Here is a 21,207-nt window from a genome sequence, read left to right as displayed (position 1 = left end):
TTCTTATTCAATCAATTCATATTTCCATAATCCACAACTCTGCTGCTCCTTCACCTCCCTAGGGTGGACTAACCCCTTTGCCCCAAACTATGGCCTACAACTGTTATTAAACAGTGCAACAATAACGAGATAAACAAAAGAGCCAGTGGTACAGAGGGTTGCTGCTGCCATATGCTAGCTAACTTAGAATTCTTCAACTACCGCAGTAGCCCAACAAAAACATGAAAAAAATAATCCTAATCATGAGCAAACTGAATAGGCCTTTTATGCTGTTGAGCCAGGGGCCAAGCCATCTGTACACAAATCCTCAGAACGTGTAATCTCATCCAAGGAATGCCTTCATTTATTTATTTCGCTGTTTTTTCCACCTTCCACCAGTTAAGCCTCCCCCACCAATTCCAGACAGACACACCAAAATCGTAAGCGTGAATTGATGTTACCTCATATGATGCTCCATGCCTCACCTATAAAGAAAACAGTCTTCACACTTAACGAGATATTGAAGCAGCGTTGAGCCTATGTTCACCTGGGTGATCCAGCTGAGACAGTGGTGACGGTGAGCCTCAGCCAAGTTTACAGACTCCCAACAAGTTGATTGTGACAAATGCAGATTATTATCAACTTTTCAATGAATGCTTAGAAGGAAAGCAGCAGTGTTGGTCAAGAGCTTGTAATTTTGCTGAGCTGAGTGTGAAACTAAAGGGCAAGATGCAAGACTGTTTTCAACAAACCGTTTGTAAATACTTGGTCGAACATCATTCAGCAAATTAAATGCACGTCTTTTTTTTTCATTTTCTGTCAAATGACAGTGCCAAGGTGGGCACCGAGAAGGCACACTCAGTGAACAGCCTGCCATTGCTCTGAGTAAGCTACTGAGGGCTTTTTAAGGGCAATACAGCTGTCGCCAAAAATGAGCAGAAAGGAAGAAAAGAGACCATTTAAAATGCAGGTTGGAAAAAAAAGCTCAGTGCAAGGCCCTTAGTGTGAAACAATATGCAATTGCTGCAATTATCATTCAACATGCAAGTACAGAGGAAGTGTATCGATGAGGCTGACAGAAAATGTGTCCAAGGATGAGGCAGCTTAGGTCACGTGAGCATGGAAACAAACCTGGCAAAGGAATTCAGAAACATAGCTTCTGGACTGCACAGATAGATTGTGTTTAGTTTCTAGCACAGAATCAAACATGTTAGATCGCCTCACTTTAGAAACGAGGAGTGTTCTTTTCCAAATGACAATCTGCTGCAATTTAGTTGCAACTCCAGAGGTTATAAGCAACTAAACAGACTGGGAGGTGTGGAATGTAATACAATACCTGCCATGCAAAATTGCTGAAACCGTGCATATAATTGTTGCATGGTTACTTAGAAAATGTAATACCCCAACAATCATTATTCTGCTGTGTACAAATTAGAATCATGCGAGCCTTTTGTATATTTGGAGTTTTCATTTTTAAATTACAATTACAAGGATCCGCAGCCACAGAGAGGCGAAGGGACAGTCATGAAGGAACAGGAAGAGGGTCTTGGAGGGTGTTCAGTAGGAGGAGTTGGGGCATTGGAGGATGTGATTTGTGGAGGGCAAGGGCCATTGACAGGCATGGAGGGTGGGGAAGGAAACATCTAAAACTCAACCACACAAGTCTTTGCTTATGTTCAAGTCTCTGACCTTGTGTGCTGCCTCTAAGTTCAGTACCAGCTCTTTCGAAAATCCCTGTTGAAACCTCTGCCCACCTACAGCAACAGTCCTGCTGTGGATGAGGAACTACATGACACCCTATCTTACTACAAGGCATTATTCTTCACTTCTTCAGTGTTGGATATGGTTGACCATGCCATTCTCTTGAAAACTGCCACAGAACTCAGTTGAACTTACTGCCAGTGGTCCCAACTCCCACAACTCTTTCGGCAGACAGTACATCATACCTTGCTCTCAAACTGTCACAGAGCTGTTTAGGGATGAATCCCCAGCCCAGTGAACAGCTTCACGTGCATGCTACATCTTTGTCATTTTCTAAAAGTGAGGATTCAGTTCCTCCTTTCAGTACGCTAACTGTTGGTTCCCTCTGACAGCTGCTTGCCTAGATCCTCAAGCTACAGGGATACCAGTTCATTCAATCATAAATATATCAACAATTCCTTCAACTGATTAGCAAGTGAAAAAAACAGACAGTGATTTCATCCTCTGGCCTAAGTGCTACTTCCCTGCCACTCAGGCTGAACCAGCGCTTGTGAAAGATCATCAACCTGCCTAGTTTCAAATCCCAAGACATCACTTCACCTGAGAACAAACATTCACCTATGGTTAAAACTTAGAATACTTTTCACAGCAAACTGTTATGACATAGGATAAACCCTCCTGCTTAATTTAAATCAGCAACACAGAAATGATTTATCCCATGCAGTAATTTGTGAAAATTTGAGAGGCCGAAAACTATTTAAAGTAAAGTATTTATTTCTTATAAATATAACACAGAATAATTAACAACTATTTACAACTCTTTCCTCGAACCTATCTTTTACTCTCCCTTCTATAATACCAGTCTGATTAAACCGCATTCCCCCACCCCCCCAACCGAGTAAGATTTACTGAAAAATTCAAATTTCAAAACCAGCCAGCTGTCCAAACTTCCGTTTGCAGATTTGCTCTCCAGGTCAGTGTCAATGTCGCTCTCTGTGCAAATACCTTCTCTAGACAGGTACCTCTCAGACAGTTCTGACTAGCAGTCTACATCTGTTGGTTTTGTGGCAATTCTCTTCTCAAGTGTTCAATTCTCCCTGGTTTTGGACCCCCAAAGCATCAGATTGTGTCACTGGCTTTAAGATTGCCTATATACTCAATTCAAACTTGATTGGAGCTTGGTATTTTTGGGGGGTATTATTTAAACAGATTGGCCCAACTCAAATCTGTTTTTTTATCTCCAGCCAACCAGCTACCCTGGTTACCCCAGTAGCTGGACTACATGTTACATTGTATCTTGTTGAGAACACTTGGTGCTTTAAGGTAGTTCTGCGAGCTTTTAACTTTCTTAAAGGTACAGTACACCCACATCTTCACAATAAAACCTATTCAGCATCTTGTTCCTATCGCAAAGGTTTATTTGTTTACTTCACATTTCAAAACTTGCAAAAAAATCAAATGGATTGATTGATTTCAAGTGTGTGGTCATATCCCCAATCTTGGGGTGGTTTCGATGTTAAATACAACATTAACATGTGAGGTTACGTGGTTGGAAAAGCAGAAGCTGAAAATAATATCGGAATGTTAGATATTTCTGAAATGTTGCTGAATAATACAGGTTCCTCGCAGGAATGCCTTGGAAAAAAAACAGGAAAGGATGACATTTCCGTGATGTTCATTATGTGGAAAGAAGCACTGCTGAAGAGTTTTACAGGTCCATTGTCAGGAAGCTGGCTAAAAGGGGAACAAAAGTGCTGTCCAAGGTCTTGAGGCCACTTTCGAATGGTTTTGAATGAGAGATTTGGGCGGGGGTGGGGGGTTGGGCAGGATGAGAGAGAATGAGAGATGGAGAGCAAGAGACAAAGTGAGAGAGAGAGAATGAACAAGAAGGGGAGAGAGAGAATGATTGAGATGGAGAAGGAGAGAGAACAAACGAGTGTGAGAGAGATAGAGAGAATGAGAGGGAAACAGAATGGGGGAAGAGAATGACAGCGTGCAAGAGGGAGAGAAAGAGAGAGAGAGAGACAGACAGACAGATACTGTCTCTGAACAGAGGTGGTGCAGGCAGAGACAGGTGGCTAACTGAATACAAAGCAGAACAACAGCGACATCATTGCACTGTTAAAATTACAATTGTGATTTCACCTCATAAAAAGCTTGAACACGGCATAGCAAATAGGGATACCAAAAGACCTCAAAAGATGGCATTAAAGTGGTAATTTTTCCTTTGTAAAAATGAATTCTGTGGACCCCAGGAAGCCAACTGGACTTTGGAACAACAAGAGCAATGAGGGTGTGCACGAAGTGCAGTCAGAACATAGCCTCCAGCACAAAATGAGGTTCACTGTGCTGGCATTGATAGCAATACCGAAAAAAAACAGAAAAAAACACAAGCAGAAGCTTGCTCATAACTAAAAACCTGCTGCAGACTTTTGCTTCCCTAAACGGTTTGAATCTTCCTCCATTAAATGTGATAAAGAAATCATTTGACTGCTTGCACAGACAATATTAATTACACTTCACAGTGTTGTTTAGGCCAACATACAATAATATTGCACCTTTATTTCCAAGTTGTTGTTATCTGTATCAACGGCTCATGTTGGGGCACGTTGCAACTGGCATCAACACACTTTCTAAAAGTGACCTTTCTTCATATATTCAGGTCTAAAGTGTAAGCAATGGTGGGTTATTTAATGCAAATATTGACCTTATCAACAAGAATACAAAAAGATAAAATATTTTTTGAATGATTTGAAGGATATAAAACTCCTGACAATATATGTTTCCATGTTAACCTGTACTCGTATTTCAGTGTTTGAAATATAAGGCACTCTGATAGCCCACAAAGTACCCATGAGAAAACACTCTTCAGTGTCAACCAATTAAGGAAAACAGTGGCCTGGCAGGAGCCGGAGGACTCTCAGAGGAACTGCTTTTCCAATCACCGGCTGCGTCTCTCCATACTTAATACTGCCAAGCTCACTCGTGAGGGGTGGAGGGATTTGTAAAGAGTGCCCAAGCAAGGATACTCAAGGCAATCTGCAAAGGGATGGAGGAGATGGTGGGGGGGGAGAGGAGAGAGAGAGAGAGAGAGAGAGAGAGAGAGACTGCAAGATATGGAAGAGAGATAGTGTAAGAGGAAAGAGGGGGAGAGGAGGCTGCAAAACAGCCGGAACACATTTTAACCAGTCTAATGAATACTCAGCTAAGTAAGATTCAGGAAACTTGAAATCTTTGAAAAATGAATGTAGGCTGCATAAGTTCAAGAAAAATATGTTGGTTGCTATTGTAATGTAACGTGTGCCAACTGTTAAATTCAAATCCAAGATTGAGATCTGAGATGCAGTAAGGAAGGTAAGAATGGGGTGGCTGGTTAAAACCTACCAGCATTGAGCATTTGTAATGGAAATGCATTAGATGTGGTCTCTCTAGTTTTTGCAAAGGTGTGTGTTTACAATGGTTTCTTGTGTGTAGATGTGCATCAGTTATTTTGAAAAACTTTTATGATGCCAACTTGTGAGCATGTGATCTTGTGCCAATTTAAATACTGCTGTTTTGGGAAAATTAACACTTTTCTTATACTTTGAGGTTTTAAGCTTAATGGAGGGGGAATGATTATTGATGACAGCGATGAGTTCTTCTAATCCTGCTTCTGTGCCCCATTTGGCAACATAAATGCAGAACATAATGTTACTACCCCACTCCAACCAACGAATAATGGAGTTATTGAGAATGAAAAAGAAGCCCTTGAAAAGCAAATTTTTGATTCTTAGGAACTACAAGTAGCCCTTGAGTAAATGTCACATGCCCTCAAAAATAACATGTTGATGCCTATTTTATCTGTAAATGATGTTCAGGCAGCACCCCAGTTAAACCATTTTGGTAGTGTACCATAAGGGCATAAGACATACAAGCAGAAGTAGATCAGCCAGCCATTGAGTCTGCTCTCATTCAAAGAGATCATGGCCGAGTCAACAATCCTCATCTCCACTTTCCTGCTTTTCCCATAACATGATTCCTCCACGGATGAAAAATCTGTCCATTTCAGCCTTGAAGATACTTCAGGATTCGGCCTCTACAGCTCTGTTCAGTAAAGAATTCCAGAGATCCATTTCCCTTAGAGAAAAGAAACTTTTCCTCATTTCTGTCTTAAATGTGCAACCCCTTATTCTGAAATGATGCTCTCCAGTCCTAGACTCTCCCACAAGTTGAAACAACATTTCCTGATTTACCCTATCAAGACCCCAAGTAATCTTGTTGTTTCATTAAGGTTGTCTCTCATTCCTAAATGACTCAACCTCTTCACATAAGACAGTCCCTCTATACCTGGTGTCAGCCTACTGAACATTCTGCATTGGTAGTGTATCATTCCATAGGTAAGAGGTCCAAAACTGTTCACAATATTCCAGTGCAGTCACAGACCAGTGCTTACATAGTTTTACAAAACCTCCCTATTTGTATACTCCAATCCCTTTGAAATAAAGGCCAATATTCCACTTGCCTTCCTTATTATCTGCTGAACTTGGATACTAGCATGTTTGTGTTTCGCGGATGAGGACCCCTCAAATCCATCTGTTCTGTAGCTTTCTTCAGACTTTCTCCATTTAAATAACCTTCAGCTCCTTCATTCTTCCTGCCAAAGTGTATAACCTTGCATTTCTTCACATTATATTCCATCTGCCAAGTTTTGTCCACTTGCTTAACATGTCTCTATCACTCCATAGATGCTGTGTGTTATTCTCACCACTCACCTTCCTATCTTTGTTTGTGTCATCTGCAAACTTGGCTATTGAATATTCACTTTCACCATCTAAGCCATTAATTTATATTGTACATAATCCCTATATACAAAATCATTGTACATATCTAGAAGTTTCTTCAATGAGTAATTTAAAAGATTAGACGAATGTTAACATTCATCTATATGTAATTGAAATGCGAATAGTTGGACATTATAATCCAGTTATGGAAAATACTCTGATCAGGTCAAATCTCCAGTGTGGTCTAGAGTTCTGGGCACATCTCCGGAAAGTTATGTTGGCCTTGGAGTGGATGCAGAAGAGTTTCATATATTGGAGTTATATTTTGAGAAAATGTTGCCCAGATTGTGCTTGTCTTCCCTCAAGTACAGAAGGGTAAAGGGTAAACCAACTGAGATGATGATAATGAAGATAATGATGTCTGAAAGGAATTGATAGGACAGATACAGAAAAGCTATTTTCTCTGATGAGAAGTCCAAAACAAGGGACCCCAACCTTCAAATAAAATCTAGGTCCAAGATTGGTGTCAACAAGCACTTGATACAAAGGGTAGTGGTTAATCTGGAACATTTTCCATCAAGAAGCTGTTGATCTTAAAACAAAGATACATTGATTTTTGAGAGGCAACCTTGGGTGACAGGCGTGACCTATTCCTGTTCCTTACCCAACATCACCAGTTAATACGAGCTATCCAACTGGGAGGAGCAAGTTAACTGTTGCTGTTTCAACTAATAATATTTGGTGTATTTAGAATGACAAAGCAACTTACTGCAATGAGATTGACTGAATTACATTTTGAAGAGCATTATAATTTGTCTTCCAAGCTCAGCAATTACATTTTTTTTTCTGATCAGGAATCACCTTCATATGGAGATAAAATAAGGTGCTGAGAAGAACAACAGAATTCCAAGACTCAAATAAATATTAAAATAAGTGACCTATCATTAATCAAGTATAATGTTGCCTGTACTGCAATTGCTTCAGGTTATTTCGAGGAGGTCTGCTCATTGACTTCATTCATCCCTATCTTGTCACAGGAAACCGTATTAAATTAAAACAAAAAGTTAATCATGTTTCAAACCTGGTCTCTGAAATCCTTTGGGAACTTCCACACAACCACTGGATCTGTAAATAATTGACAGATAGTATAAATCAGCTGTGAAGGAATAAAGCATTTCAGTCAGAGCACATTAATATTCAAACAGCAGCCAGTTTTAACTTCTCAGGCAAGAACTGAAGCAGCCGTCCAAAAATCACTGTGCAAGGTTTCTGAATTCCTACTGACATTACACCAATATTTGTACATTTGTATTTTTTATTCATATTGCTTTACATGTTTTGCTGAAACAAGGAGACTTTGTTTGTCAATTTAGAGCTAATTTATTTAATCACAAAATATCAATGACCAATAAACCACTAATTTTACCCTCATTAACCTACAGGGCTGGATTTAACCAACCAGTGTTTACTGAGTGCAGCAATGCTTTTAAAAGAACAAGGTCCAGTCTAGAAATCACATTAACCAAATTAAAATTAGCACATAGTTAAAAGTTACATTAAGAAATTTATCGTGTTTCATTTAGTGTTTATCTCTCACATGAAAACTCTCCTTTCTTGGCATGGAATCAAAAAAGAGAAAAGTTGACATTACCAGCAGCTTCTGTACTAGAAGTAGCCAAGATGCATAAAACACAGCCAAGACCACTTTTATATACACACTGTTCCAATTTTGTTAAATTCACTCTCTGGGATTAACAAACTGGTTCACATGTAATGTAGACACTGGAAAAACTGTAAATTGTTGTGAGGATCATGTTGGATATGGAGTAATCTGTAACCAAAGATGAGCTTGTACTATTTCACTCAAGGCAATCTTGCCTTGTATTTTTTGTGTGTATGCTTGGCTCCATGAAGAAAAGAAAGGTGTTACTTTATGAGGCCAGACACATACCATGGCCTTGAACCAACAGGCCCCATGATATCCTGTAAACCACTGTAGTCAATGGTTTATGGGACTACATTTACAGCTCAGGGCAAACTCCAAACATATGCAAGGGTATTGCAAAATCAGTGGATATCAATTTGCACACAACTGAAAACAGTTTCCATAAACTGGAAGATCCAAGTTAAATTAGTGTGTAAATACTGATGCATAAATCCAGCACTGCTCCTGAGAATTTGCTTCTTGCTCATGTTCAACAAATTTACAGGTCGAAAAAAAATTCTAGAGCAAATTTTAAACAGAGCCAGAAACACTTACTTCAATCAGGCAGTTGCAGAACTGTACTGGTTAAATGTATAACCAGAGCTTAAAGCAACACTGTAACCACATTATTCCATTCAATCGACAAATATTTAGTAAAAATCAGTGCATAAATAAAACAAAGCACTCATTAGCCTGAGAACACCATTGCCAAGTTAACTCATCAACACAGAATAAACAAGGAACCAGAAAAGGTAAATCACTGTTCTCATGTATTCCAGTTAAAAAAACAAGAATTAGCCTTATTGCCAATTCTACAAGAAACTACATAAATAGTGCAATTTACATCGATTAGGTATTACCACATGTCTTGCTATATTTTCTTTTGTTAGTGGTAAATTTGAACTCTCAAAATTTAACTTCCTTCATCTGATTGTTGTACCCAAGACTTCTAAGGGACGAAAATGCTTTTTACAAATAAAGAAGTTTGTACCGAAAAAAGCTACAGTTGTCCACTGATTGAGGTAAGTAACAAGAGAACCATTAGAATAAATGAAGGCATACACACTTAAATTACTATTTTAATCTACTTAGGCAACTAAGCAACTGTACCAACATCAAGACATTTGCATCTTGCCTTTCAATTATCATACACTTGTATGATAATTTTACATATTCAGAATGCAAGAATTGTCTACCACATAGCCAGCTTGGGAAGACAGGGGAGCTAGACTCAGGAATACAAATTGATCTTTACTTTAAGAGCTGCTTTAAATCTGCAAGGCAAAGAGAGAAGGAGAAATGGATTTGTACACAAAAACTAAATGACTCTTTTACTCCCCTTGTCCCTGCTTCTCGGAATTATTATGCAATATAATGTCCAGTAGAAAAGCAAATTGGGCAACAACCATGCACTGAGACTACAAATGCATCTACGGACATCTCGACTGCTGAGAAGAACAAGTCAATAAGTAAATAATTGTGGACTCAACTGATGACACCTCAAGAACACTCAGGAGTTTTGAATTATGTAACCTTTATTCTCATGGTCTGTAACAGACACTCATACTTTTAAAGGTATCGCCTGTGATTGCGATTATTCCATGACACACTTATCTCTATTTTTCTCATGGAATTATTAAGTAATAAAATTCCTTTCTTTCACAAGGAAAACTGGCCCCTTCATTCTTTGGTGAACTATGCTTTGAATCATGTATGATAGATGTGTGATACAAATATTTGTTATGACTGACTATATCACTCTTCTTTTAAGAACTCCAATTTGGATAGTCTATTTGTATATGCAAACTTCAAGTGTGTATGTGTATATGTATGTGAGCGCGCACAAGTGAGAGAAAGGGTAAGAAAGTGAGACAGAAAATGGATCCAGCATTGCTCCTGAGAATCTGCCTCTTGCTCATGTTCAACAAATTTACAGGTCGAAAAAAATTCGAGGGCGAACTTTAAACAGAACCAGAAAGACTTATTTTAATCAAGCATACTTTATTATTTCACTTTGGCTGGTTTTAAGTATGGGAAAGTTGACTTCTTTCCTTGCTAAACTTAAAAGAAAATATATTATTTTATGATTACAGTAGATAATCTATTGAACACTCAGAATTAGCTAGTGTAGATGGATTTTTTTAAAATCCTGTTGAAATCAGATGAAAAGGGGGAGTCATGAGACACTCCTCACGTGGTCCTGGTGGATTCATTTATGTATAGGATGTATTCTACACCCTAAGATTCAGATGCATCAGTTTCAGACCACTTAAACAACTACACATATAGCCATCAAATATCACAATTCAAATTCTTGGTCAAGCTTCAGTTATGCCACATGTATATAAACTAATCAATAAATTATATTCTTTGTAGTGGACACAATGTACAGATACATCCATGATATATCTCTCTGCTTTGTACTCTTGAAGGGGATGAGAAGCTGGAAAATCAGAATGCAGAGTGCACATAAAGTGTCCGCGTTGAACATATCCAAGTAAAAATTAAACCACTGGTGTTATTTAGTGCTTTACTGTACAGTGGTACCAATGAGTCAGATGTTAAACTGGATCATTTATCTAATTAAAAGGGTACTTCCAGTTCATTTCTCCACACGCTTCAAAGTGAAGTTGGTATAATTATAAATAAATGATTGCAAATTGACACTGGTCATAGACTACAACTCAAGAACTAGAATTGCTAAGTTGTTGATGTTGACAGTTTAAGAAACCTGGTTAATTGCACAGAGTTTTATTTCAACACCCAAGGGTTAAAATGCAGTGCCAGAATGTGCTAAGTGTGAAGTTTAAATGTACTGTAAAAGACCTATAATTTCAAACACTCATGGAAAATATTACTCTTGCAGTCTGAAGTAGAAGCTATGTATAATTGCTAACACTGTATAACAGATATAAAGTCACTCCATTGAGGCTTAAAAAAAAAATTATTGGAAAAGGAATATCTATGATTGAAGAGCAGTATAAAACTGTACCCTAACAATGTTGTCAACAAACAATGTACAGATCTTCAGACATTTGCTTTAAAAAGATTAAAGCAAAACAATTTTTTTTAATACAAAGGCAACCCAATTTTAGAGCTACAAAACAAGGAAATACTACAGATTGAAAATAACTGTATTTCTCAAACATCTCAATGGACATCACCATTAATTGGTAGTGCAATCAATGCTGCTGGTATATCAGCAAACCAGCTTTTGCAATCCAATTTATCACAGTGGGACTTTGCACGGAGCAAGTCCTACAAACATCATTGTAATGAATAACCAGCTAATTTGTAATTTTTATATTAAGCTCTGTACTTTGGGATATCGTAATGACATGACAAAGAGCTTGTGAATACATGTGCATTCTTGAACTTGCTTTTAATGTAATATGAGGGAAGAATGTTGCCCAGGATACCAGAATGACTCTGGGAAGAAAAAAAACAAGCAGAAAAGCAGATGGTTTAGCATCTCATTAGAATTATGGCACCTCCAGCAATACAACTCGTGCCATACTGAGGGACTGTGAGTCAAGCAGATTTTGCACTGAAATCCTGGAGTGTGGCTTGAACCCACAACTTTCTTAATTCAAGAGACAGAAGTGCTTCTAACTGAACAAATTGACACTTTAGATTAAGATGGCTGATACTTGACTGTAGCTCATAAATTGATTACCTTAAGTCCCCACAGTGGGAATGCCTTGCAGCACAACTGACTTGTCAAATGATGTTTTACTGTGATCAGCTTCATAGCTAATTTATCTAGGTGAGACTTTTTCTTTTAATCAAATGCAGCATGCTCATTGTGTGAAGGCAGAAGACAAAATAAAACATTTCAAAATAAACTACTCCGTCAGCCATATTTGGGGCTGTTCTTCGAAGAAATACCACAGACTGAAAGCCGGTGTTAGGGGCAGCTATTTGTTAGACTTGCACGTGCCCACTGGGTTTAGCACAGCATGTTGCTGTCAATAAGCCATGAAAATGGCCTGACACACTCTACATGGCATCTGGGACCTGTATGAACAGGACAAATAACTGCCCTACTCCCCAACCTGAATTTGGAACTGTAAATGAGTGGACGATTTAACGTTAAATCAGATACAGAAGTGAAATAAAGAGAAAGAAAGGAGGAAAGAAGGAAAGAAAAAAAAGAATTGCTCTCTCTTTCTCGCAATCCAAATAAAAATGATTTTAAGAAAGGTTGCTTTCTTTTAAATCTCCGATAATAATAAATAGCATTTAGAAAGTTAACTTTCAGTGTCTGATAGGTGTCCTTGGCTGTAATTAAAACTTCGCAAACCACTTAAAGGGTATGCAGAGTAACAAACTTAACTACTGCATTTGGCTTGCACCGAGTCCATAGCTGCAACACTAGCATAGTTCAATCATTTGAATGAGGAACCAAAAACAGAGATAATGTGTCTGAATAGTTTACATTAGACCGCTACATCTCATAAAGCAACTTTCTCATTTCTGAATTTAATTCTGCAAGTACGTAACCAGACTATGTGCATAAATGGTGAGCACTGTTACATTCACTGCTATTTTGAAAACATAGTCCAATCCATAATGTCTTTTAACTACATATGGTAAAAGGCAGAGTAAATGAGAAAACAGCAATTTTATCTTGATTAAGGTGTTGTAGCAATTTGCAACTCAAGGCATCTTCCTTCCCCATTGCAACTCAGTAGTTTCACTTTTTCTAAACTGCCCTCATCATAGTGAGCCCTGTGAACCTGCCTTTACAGGTCAGTGATTTCTAAACTATTGGTTTATGCATCTTGGTTTGGGAAGGCTCTCAAGGTGAGAGAGATATTACACAAGAGATTCACTGTGAACACATCAGAGATAGGTTTTTCTGTTGTTAGAGAAGGAGACAGAAACCTTTTAAAAATTTAGCAACAGCTTAAAGCTATATTCAACATTTTATGTGGAATTCTGATGGCACAAGTCAGGAAAAACCATTCCAATGGCCAGTGAACTGGTCAGAAGAAAGCATCAATTGAACTGCCAAAAAAACAGCAGGACAGATAGGTCATTTGCTTTTTACCCAAACATAATCATTTGAGCAGAAGGTGGTAGCTTGAAATTATGCTAACTACCTCCAAAGGGGAGGAAATGGCCTAGTGATATTATCACTGCACTGCTAATCCAGAGACCCAGATAATCTTCTGGGGACCTGGGTTCAAATCCCACCGCAGTAGATGGTGAAATATGAAATTGTTTTTTTAAATCTGGGAATTAAGAGTCTAATGATGACCACAAATTCATTATCAATTGTTGGTAAAACGCATCTGGTTTACTAATACCCTTTAGTGAAGGAAACTGCCATCCTTACCTGGTCTGGACTACATGTGACTCCAGACCCATAGCAATGTGGTTGACTCTGAACAGCCCTCTAGGATTTAGGGATGGGCAATAAATGCTGCTGATGCAGCAATGCCTTCTTCCCATAAATGAATAAAGAAAAAATGGCATTACTTCGACTCAAGATCCCAAAGCTTGTGATTGAAGACAACCTGACATATCAGAGAAGGTGCATTGGCATAAATGCAGTTATTCTGTTTTTCTCTCTAAAACCTTGTGAGCTGTCATTACTATTCCCATGAACCCTCTCCCAACCACTGCCCAAACAACTCCAATGCTGCCCCTTTTTAGTCACCACTATTCCCAAGAGCTCTTTCAACCCATTTTCCCCAACTGTACAAAATACAGTATGCCATCCCTCAATACTGCTGCACTCCTCACACAAAGAACAAAAAAATTTACAGACCAGGAATAGGCCCTTCGGCCTTCTAAGCCTGAGACGATCCAAATCCACTGTCTAAACCTATCACCCAATTCCTAAGGATCTGTGTCCCTCTGCTCCCTACCTATTCATGCATCTGGCTAGACGCACCTTAAATGAATCTACCGTGCCTGTCTCTACTACCTTTGCTGGCAGTGTGTTCCAGGCACCTACCACCCTCTGTGTAAAGTACTTGCCCTCTGTGTAAAGTACTTGCCGCGTATATCTCCCATAAACGTTTCATTTCTCATCTTGAAAGCGTGACCTCTCGTTATCGAATCCCTCACCCTGGGAAAAAGCTTATCTCGATCTACTCTGCCTATATTCTTCATGATTTTGTAGACCTCACTCAGGTCCCCCCTCAATCTCTTTTTTTCTAATGGAAATAATCCTAACCTACTCAACCTCACTTCATAGCTAGCACCTTCCATACCAGGCAACATCCTCGTAAACCTTCTCTGCACCTTCTCCAAAGAGTCCACATCCTTTTGGTAATGTGGTGACCAGAACTGTACACAATATTCTAAATGTGGCTGAACCAATGTCTTGTACAATTTTAACATGACCTGCCCTGCCAGCTCTTATACTCAATACCCCGTCCGATGAAGGCAAGCATACCAAATGCCTTCTTGACCACTCTATCCACCAGCGCAGCCATCTTCAGGGTATAATGGACCTGAACTCCCAAATCTCTCTGCTCATCAACTTTTCCTAAGGCTATTCTGTTTACAGTATACTTGGCTCGAGAATTAGATTTCCCAAATCTGCATTCTGCAACTCCACCAATCTTTGTGTCATCTGCAAACTTACCAATCAGACCAACAAAGCCCTATTCCAGATCATTTATGTATATAACAACAACAGTGGCCCCAACACTGATCCCTGTGGAATACCACTGGTCACCTTTCTCCATTTTGAGAAACTCCCTTCAACTATTACTCTGTCTCCTGTTGCTCAACCAGTTCTTTATCCATCTAGCTAGAACACCCTACACACCATATGATTGCACTTTCTCCATCAGTTTACCATGGGGAACCCTGTCAAATGCTTTCCTAAAGTCCATGTATACGACATCAACAGCTATCAACTTGGTCACTTCCTCAAAAGAACTCTATTAAGTTGGTAAAGCATGATCTACCCTGCACAAAACCATGTTGCCTTTCACCGATAAGCCCATACTTTTCCAAATATAAATGGACATGGACTAAAGACCAGGAATCTGTTGATTTATTTTTTAAAGCATAGATCAGGCATAGAATGAATTATCATAGTGAACAGATAATACTCATTGCTACTGACTAGGAAGTGCTTCAGAATTTCAATCAGACAACATTGCTCACACTCCCTGAATACTTACAGCCAATGGTGCCTCTCAGCTGCTCAGTCTTCTGTGCAAGCCAAGGGAATCCTGTGCAATGAATGGACAGTACACAACAAAGCAAACTGGAGGGAATATTGCTTAGAATAAAGTGAAATCATATGCTATTGGATCTGATTAGATAGTACACCCTCTGAGTAACAGAATGAGAGTGCTGCCAATAATTAAACAATGACAATGCTGTGACAGGACACCCCTGTGCTGCATTGGTACTGTCCATAACTCTGAACCATAGGCTGAAGTTCAGATCCCATCTGCTCCAGAGGTATAGAATAGAATAGAATCCCTACAAGTGTGGAAACAGGCCACTTGGCTCAACAAGTCCACATCAACACTCCGAAGAGTCACCCACCCAAAATGATGAAATAACATCATTGAACAGGTTGATTAGAAAGTTTATAAACAATGCAGTGATAGCCCAGAACTCAGCAGCTAGGCACCAATGAACAGATCTGAAAGTACCAAGCAATTACAGAGAAGCAGCTTACGACTTCATTTTCTTTTAATTGCATTTGTCCTCCACTGACCAGTTCACAACAAAGTCTAGCAACTTCATTTTTGTTTTGCACACTCAATGTGAAAGAAGTTATACTTAGCAAAAGGGTGCAGTTAAACCATATCATTGAGTCTACGCAAAGCCAGGTAGCAAGCAGCATTAGTGAGGGTGCTCATTATAAGACCGAAACGATTTCCCACTTCAGAGAAATTAACAAAATGACTAATTTGAATTGAATATTATTTCATTCTATTCCAACTACTCACTATAGAATGTTCCACACAATTTGTGCTTTTTCTTGATAAAGGAGTCACACAGTTGCAATTACTCTTTTTTTTGTGATCATCCAAGCCAGGAATAACTGGTCCTGTGCCTTCTACATCTTGATCACCATAAAATTTCTTCATCCTGTACCCAACTCACTGTCAGAAATGTTCATTGATTAAATCAGAATTTACCACACAAATGGATTAGACTGAGATTTCAATACAATTAGAATGAACCTCTACTTCAGCGATACTTGTCCAAAATTGTCATACTTTCCAAACCCTATAGCCCGTATGAAGTTAAATACTTTGGCGCCTAACCTCCCATAATACCTCAAGATAGACTAGGCATGTGGAACTCTCCCTGCCTTTTATATGTAAGCCACTGCAGCAGAATTTCTGAAACTATACAACTTCTGATTCGTTGTGAACTATGCTTTCAGACAAATGGTTACACAAACGATTTCTGACATCTAACTATCAAAGGCTCGGGTTAGTACATAATCCTCACAACCCCCACATGCTATAGGAATTGTGCATATTATTTAAGTTTTAGAATCACACTTTTATTGACTTAATTTTGAATCTCATTACATACTCACATCAAACACCTCCATCCACCGTTCCTCCCCGTATTAAGTTCTGCTCTAGTCAAGTTAGCATTCTGGATCAATGCGTTGATTACATCCTTACCTCACTCTATGACCAGCCCTTTCAGTACATTCTGCTTGAACTACAATGCGCTTGCTGCTGCTTTCCTACTGCTAACATGTCAAACACAAACTAATTTATTGCCAAATTTTCCATCAGCTCAACTACACCAGTGGAGTGTCGATGGAGAAGTGACTGATAATCACTTCTGATCCAATAATTGCAAATCTGCAATTATTAGTGCAAATGTAAATCTGAAGTCAGAACACACAAGCTCTGAATGGCTTGGCCAGTGAATTCTAATTCCTGTGTTATTCCACCCTGTGAAATGTCTATTTTAGCTTTGCCCAACCTCTCTCTGTTACCAGCTCACAGTGTGATGTGCTCACAGCCTGATCTCTGGCTGTGCATTTGGCATGAGCATTGTCTTTTTCAATTGGATGCACCCAATAACAGCAAATAGATCAAGCAGTGGAAAACTTGCTGAGGAAAGATTGTCTGTCTTCGACTCTACTATGTGACTAAGAGTTTGAATCTTTTCCAGCTATATGCAAAAAAAAACACAACTTATCATAATTAAAACCTGAATGCACCCAATAAACATTCTTTTGAAGAAAAAGGAACGAAGACCTAAATCATAACGAGAACAGATACCCTTGCTCGCCAGCAGCCTTCCCTTCCTGCTGACAAAATAGGAAAGTTAAAAATTTCATTGGGCAGTGTGCTTTCAACTAATTTATTAAATGTTAAAAGAATCTGTTTTTGCCAAAAAGAGGATATACCCTTCCAGTTATCAGTTAATCTGTCACTCATCCTGAAAATCTACTGATGCATGATCAGACTGCACCATCTCCCTAAGGCCAGCTCTTCATCAGAATATCTGCTTCAAATACTTGTGGGAGAGCTTGCAACTTTGTTTTCCACAAAAAGTTAACAAAGTTCCTCAAATATAGAGGAAAAATTTAGAAGAGCAATTTATTCACATAATTGGAAAATATCTTATTCATGGTGTTTGTACAATTTTATGTGTAGCCCATAATCACCGATATTAGAGTGTAAAGATTGGCAGACAAAAGAAAACATACAGATTTTGCCTTTAAGCATTGAGTCAGGTGGTGTGTAACCATCAATGGCAGCCTTCATTTATTGACCATGTCTAAATGCCCTTCGAGGTGGTGGTGCTGATGAGCTGCCTTCTTGAACCGGTGCAGTCTGTGATGCTGTTCGTACCAACAAAGCTATTGAGGAGGGGTTCCTGGATATTGACCCAATAACAGTGAAGGAATGATAACATACTCCCTCAGTCTGTACGACAAACAACTTGGTAGTCAACTTCAGGTAATGGTGTTCTCTTTCCTCTGCTGCCTTCATCTATCTAATTGGTAGACTTTGAAAGTTTGCAAGCCGCTGTTGATAAAGCCTGCGCAAGTTACAACACTGTACCTTAGGTCAACACAGGCTGTCAATCAAGTCACTGCTTTGTCCTGAATGGAGTCAAGCTTGAGTGCTATTGGAGCGGAGTTCATCCAGTTAAGGGAAGAGTACTCCATCTGGCTTGCGATTTGTGGCTTATAGATAGTATAAAAGATTCAAAGAGTCTGAAGGTGAACCACCTGCCAGACAATTCCCAGCCTTCTGATTCCATTGTCTCACTTCTTTTATTCACATATCTCTGACTCATCATCCAGCATTGATTTTCTTCTTCCCCCTACTCACCACAGTAGATGCTTTATTAGTTGAACCACTTCCTCTATTTTTCTCAGGCTCTAATGAAAGTTCACTGACCTAAATCACAGAATTGTTGCAGTGCAGAAGGAAGTCATGGGACCTCTTGGAGTCTGCACCAGCTCTCTGATGTTTTTTAACCTAATCTCCTCACTGCTCCCCATAACCCTGCACATTGTTTCCATTTAAACAATCACTGAATGCCTTCTTGAATGTCGACACTGAAATCAGTCTCTACCAAACTTCCAGGCTGTGCCTTCCAGATCCTAACTACTCACTGCATGAAGAAGATTTTTCAAATTTTGTATTTGTTTCTTTTCCAAAACACATTAAATCTGCACCCCCGGGTTCTTCATCCATTTTTGAGTGGGAACACTTTCTCCCTAACTATTCTGTTGAGTCCCTGCATGATTTTGAAAACTTCGAGCAAACGTCCTCTGAGTCTTCTCCTCTCAAGAGAAAAAAAGTTCTCCAATCGATCCTTTGAACTGAAGTTTCTCATCCCTGGAACCAATCTTGGAAATCTCTTCTGGCCTCTCTCCAATGCATTCACATCTAACCTGTTCTGCACTGCCCAGAACAGTGCATAATATTCCAGTTCAGGTCTAACCAGCATCCTGTATGTTCAGCATGGCCTCCTAATTCACGTTTTCTATGCCCCTATTAATTAAGGCAAGAATACTATAGACTTTACCAGCAGTTTTCTCTAGCTGTTTGGCATTTTTAATAACTTATATACATATACACCCAGACCTCTCTGCTCCTGCACTCTTTCAGAATTGTACCCTTCATTTTACACCATCTCCCCATGCTCATTGTACCAATGGATCACATCATAATTCTCCACATTGAACTGTCTGCCTGTCACACAGACACTCACTCCACTAACTTGTCAATAACCTTTACAAGTTTGACACCGTGCTCCTCAAAGTCTACAATCCTTCTGAGATTTTCACTGTCCACAAATGTTGAAATTATCTCCTGCACACCAAGGCATGAACCATGTGTACCAGCAAAAGGGGAAGTGGCGCTTGGGGAACTCCACTACAAACTGTCTCCCAGGCTGAAACATACCCATTAATCATTACTCTCCCTCAGCCAATTTTATAATCATGGTGTTAGTGCCTCTATTCTTCCATGACCTTTAACTTGTCTCAAGTTTGTCATACATTTTGACAGCTCAAGTACACAACATCAATGTCTTCGACCTCATCAATCCTCACTATTACCTCTTCAATAAAACTTCAACAAGTTAGTCAGGCATGATTCTCCTTGAACAAATCCATGCTGCCCCTTCCAAATGAACCCACCTTTACCCACGTGACTATTAATTCTATCTTAAATAATTGCTTCAACAAGTTTCCCCACCACTGAAGTTAAACTAACTGGTCTATAATTACTTGGGCTATCTTCACAACTAGTTGGTTAGCTCGTTGACTGGACAGCCAGTTTGTGACACAGAGTGATGCCAACAGCGGGGGTTCAATTCCCACACTGGCTGAGGTTGCTACGCAGGACCCTCCCCCTTAATGTTTCCCCTTGCCTGAGATGTGGTGATCCTCAGGTTAAACCACCACCAGCTGCATGCCTCTAATGGGAGAGAAGCCCAGCTCTGGGACTGTGGTGACTTGACATCTAAATGCTTCCCCCATTGTCACTTGACCTACTACCCACCTCATTCCCAAGAACCAGGTATAGCAGTCCTTTCTTGTTGGTTTGGACACAACGTAAAAACGTTTGTTCCTTACTGTCTCTAGCAGTATCAATATTACAGTCCACACATGGGTACCTACAGTTTCCTATTGTAATGACTCCATGATGTTTACACTCAGTAATTTCCTTACACATTTATTGCTCTGTATCCTTCCATGAGCTGTTGGTCTATGCATTACATGGAGAAATGTAATTGCATACTTCTTATTCCTTAGCTCTCACTCAATCAATTCTGTCCTCTGAAACATCCTTTCTCTGGTACTGCAATGCTTTCCTTAACCAGAAAAAACTGCCCTTCCACCATTTTATCATTTCCTAGCTTTACTCAACATCTGTAACCAGGAGCATTTAACTTGCAGCCCAACCTTCCTTACGCCAGATTTCTATTATCACCACGACTTTTAAATGCCACAAGGCAATGTGTGTTTGGAACTCCCCAGCCTTATTAACTAGACTCTCTGCATTCACACATTTGCATTTAGATTTTATCACTAACTTTGTTCTCTCTCTTTTAGTGCTGTCTCTCTCTCACCTTCTTGCACCCTGATATTACTTACCAATATTAGATTAGATTAGATTAGATTACTTACAATGTGGAAACAGGCCCTTCGGCCCAACAAGTCCACACCGACCCGCCGAAGCGCAACCCACCCATTCCCCTACATTTACCCCTTTACCTAACACTACGGGCAATTTAGCATGGCCAATTCACCTGCCTGCACGTCTTTGGACTGTGGGAGGAAACCGGAGCACCCGGAGGAAACCCACGCAGACACGGGGAGAACATGCAAACTCCACACAGTCAGTCGCCTGAGTCGGGAATTGAACCCGGGTCTCTGGCGCTGTGAGGCAGCAGTGCTAACCACTGTGCCACCGTGCCGCCCACAATATTCTTTCCAAATTCTCACAACCCACTGAGCTAGTTAAAACCTTCCCCAATAACAGGGCGGCACGGTGGCACAGTGGTTAGCACTGCTGCCTCACAGCGCCAGAGACCTGGGTTCAATTCCCGCCTCAGGCGACTGACTGTGTGGAGTTTGCA

The 21,207-nt window shown here is 39.7% G+C and overlaps 1 protein-coding gene across 2 annotated transcripts in view; it reads right to left on the bottom strand.

Moving 5' to 3' along the window:
• Positions 1-21,207, bottom strand: part of dennd1b (DENN/MADD domain containing 1B) — a 299,799-nt gene that overhangs the window by 192,181 nt on the left and 86,411 nt on the right. The window contains exon 3 of one of the 2 annotated variants that reach the window (XM_043699790.1): positions 7,522-7,565. The exons of the other annotated variant lie outside the window; for it this stretch is intronic. Coding sequence (XP_043555725.1) covers positions 7,522-7,565 — 44 coding nt within the window. The remainder of the gene's footprint in view (positions 1-7,521; positions 7,566-21,207) is intronic. 2 annotated transcript variants of the gene reach the window in all.

This window comes from Chiloscyllium plagiosum, chromosome 11 (genome assembly GCF_004010195.1).
Source record: "Chiloscyllium plagiosum isolate BGI_BamShark_2017 chromosome 11, ASM401019v2, whole genome shotgun sequence".
NCBI lineage: Eukaryota > Metazoa > Chordata > Chondrichthyes > Orectolobiformes > Hemiscylliidae > Chiloscyllium > Chiloscyllium plagiosum.
Note: the sequence above shows the minus strand (reverse complement) of the source record. Positions and strands in the feature narration are given on the sequence as shown.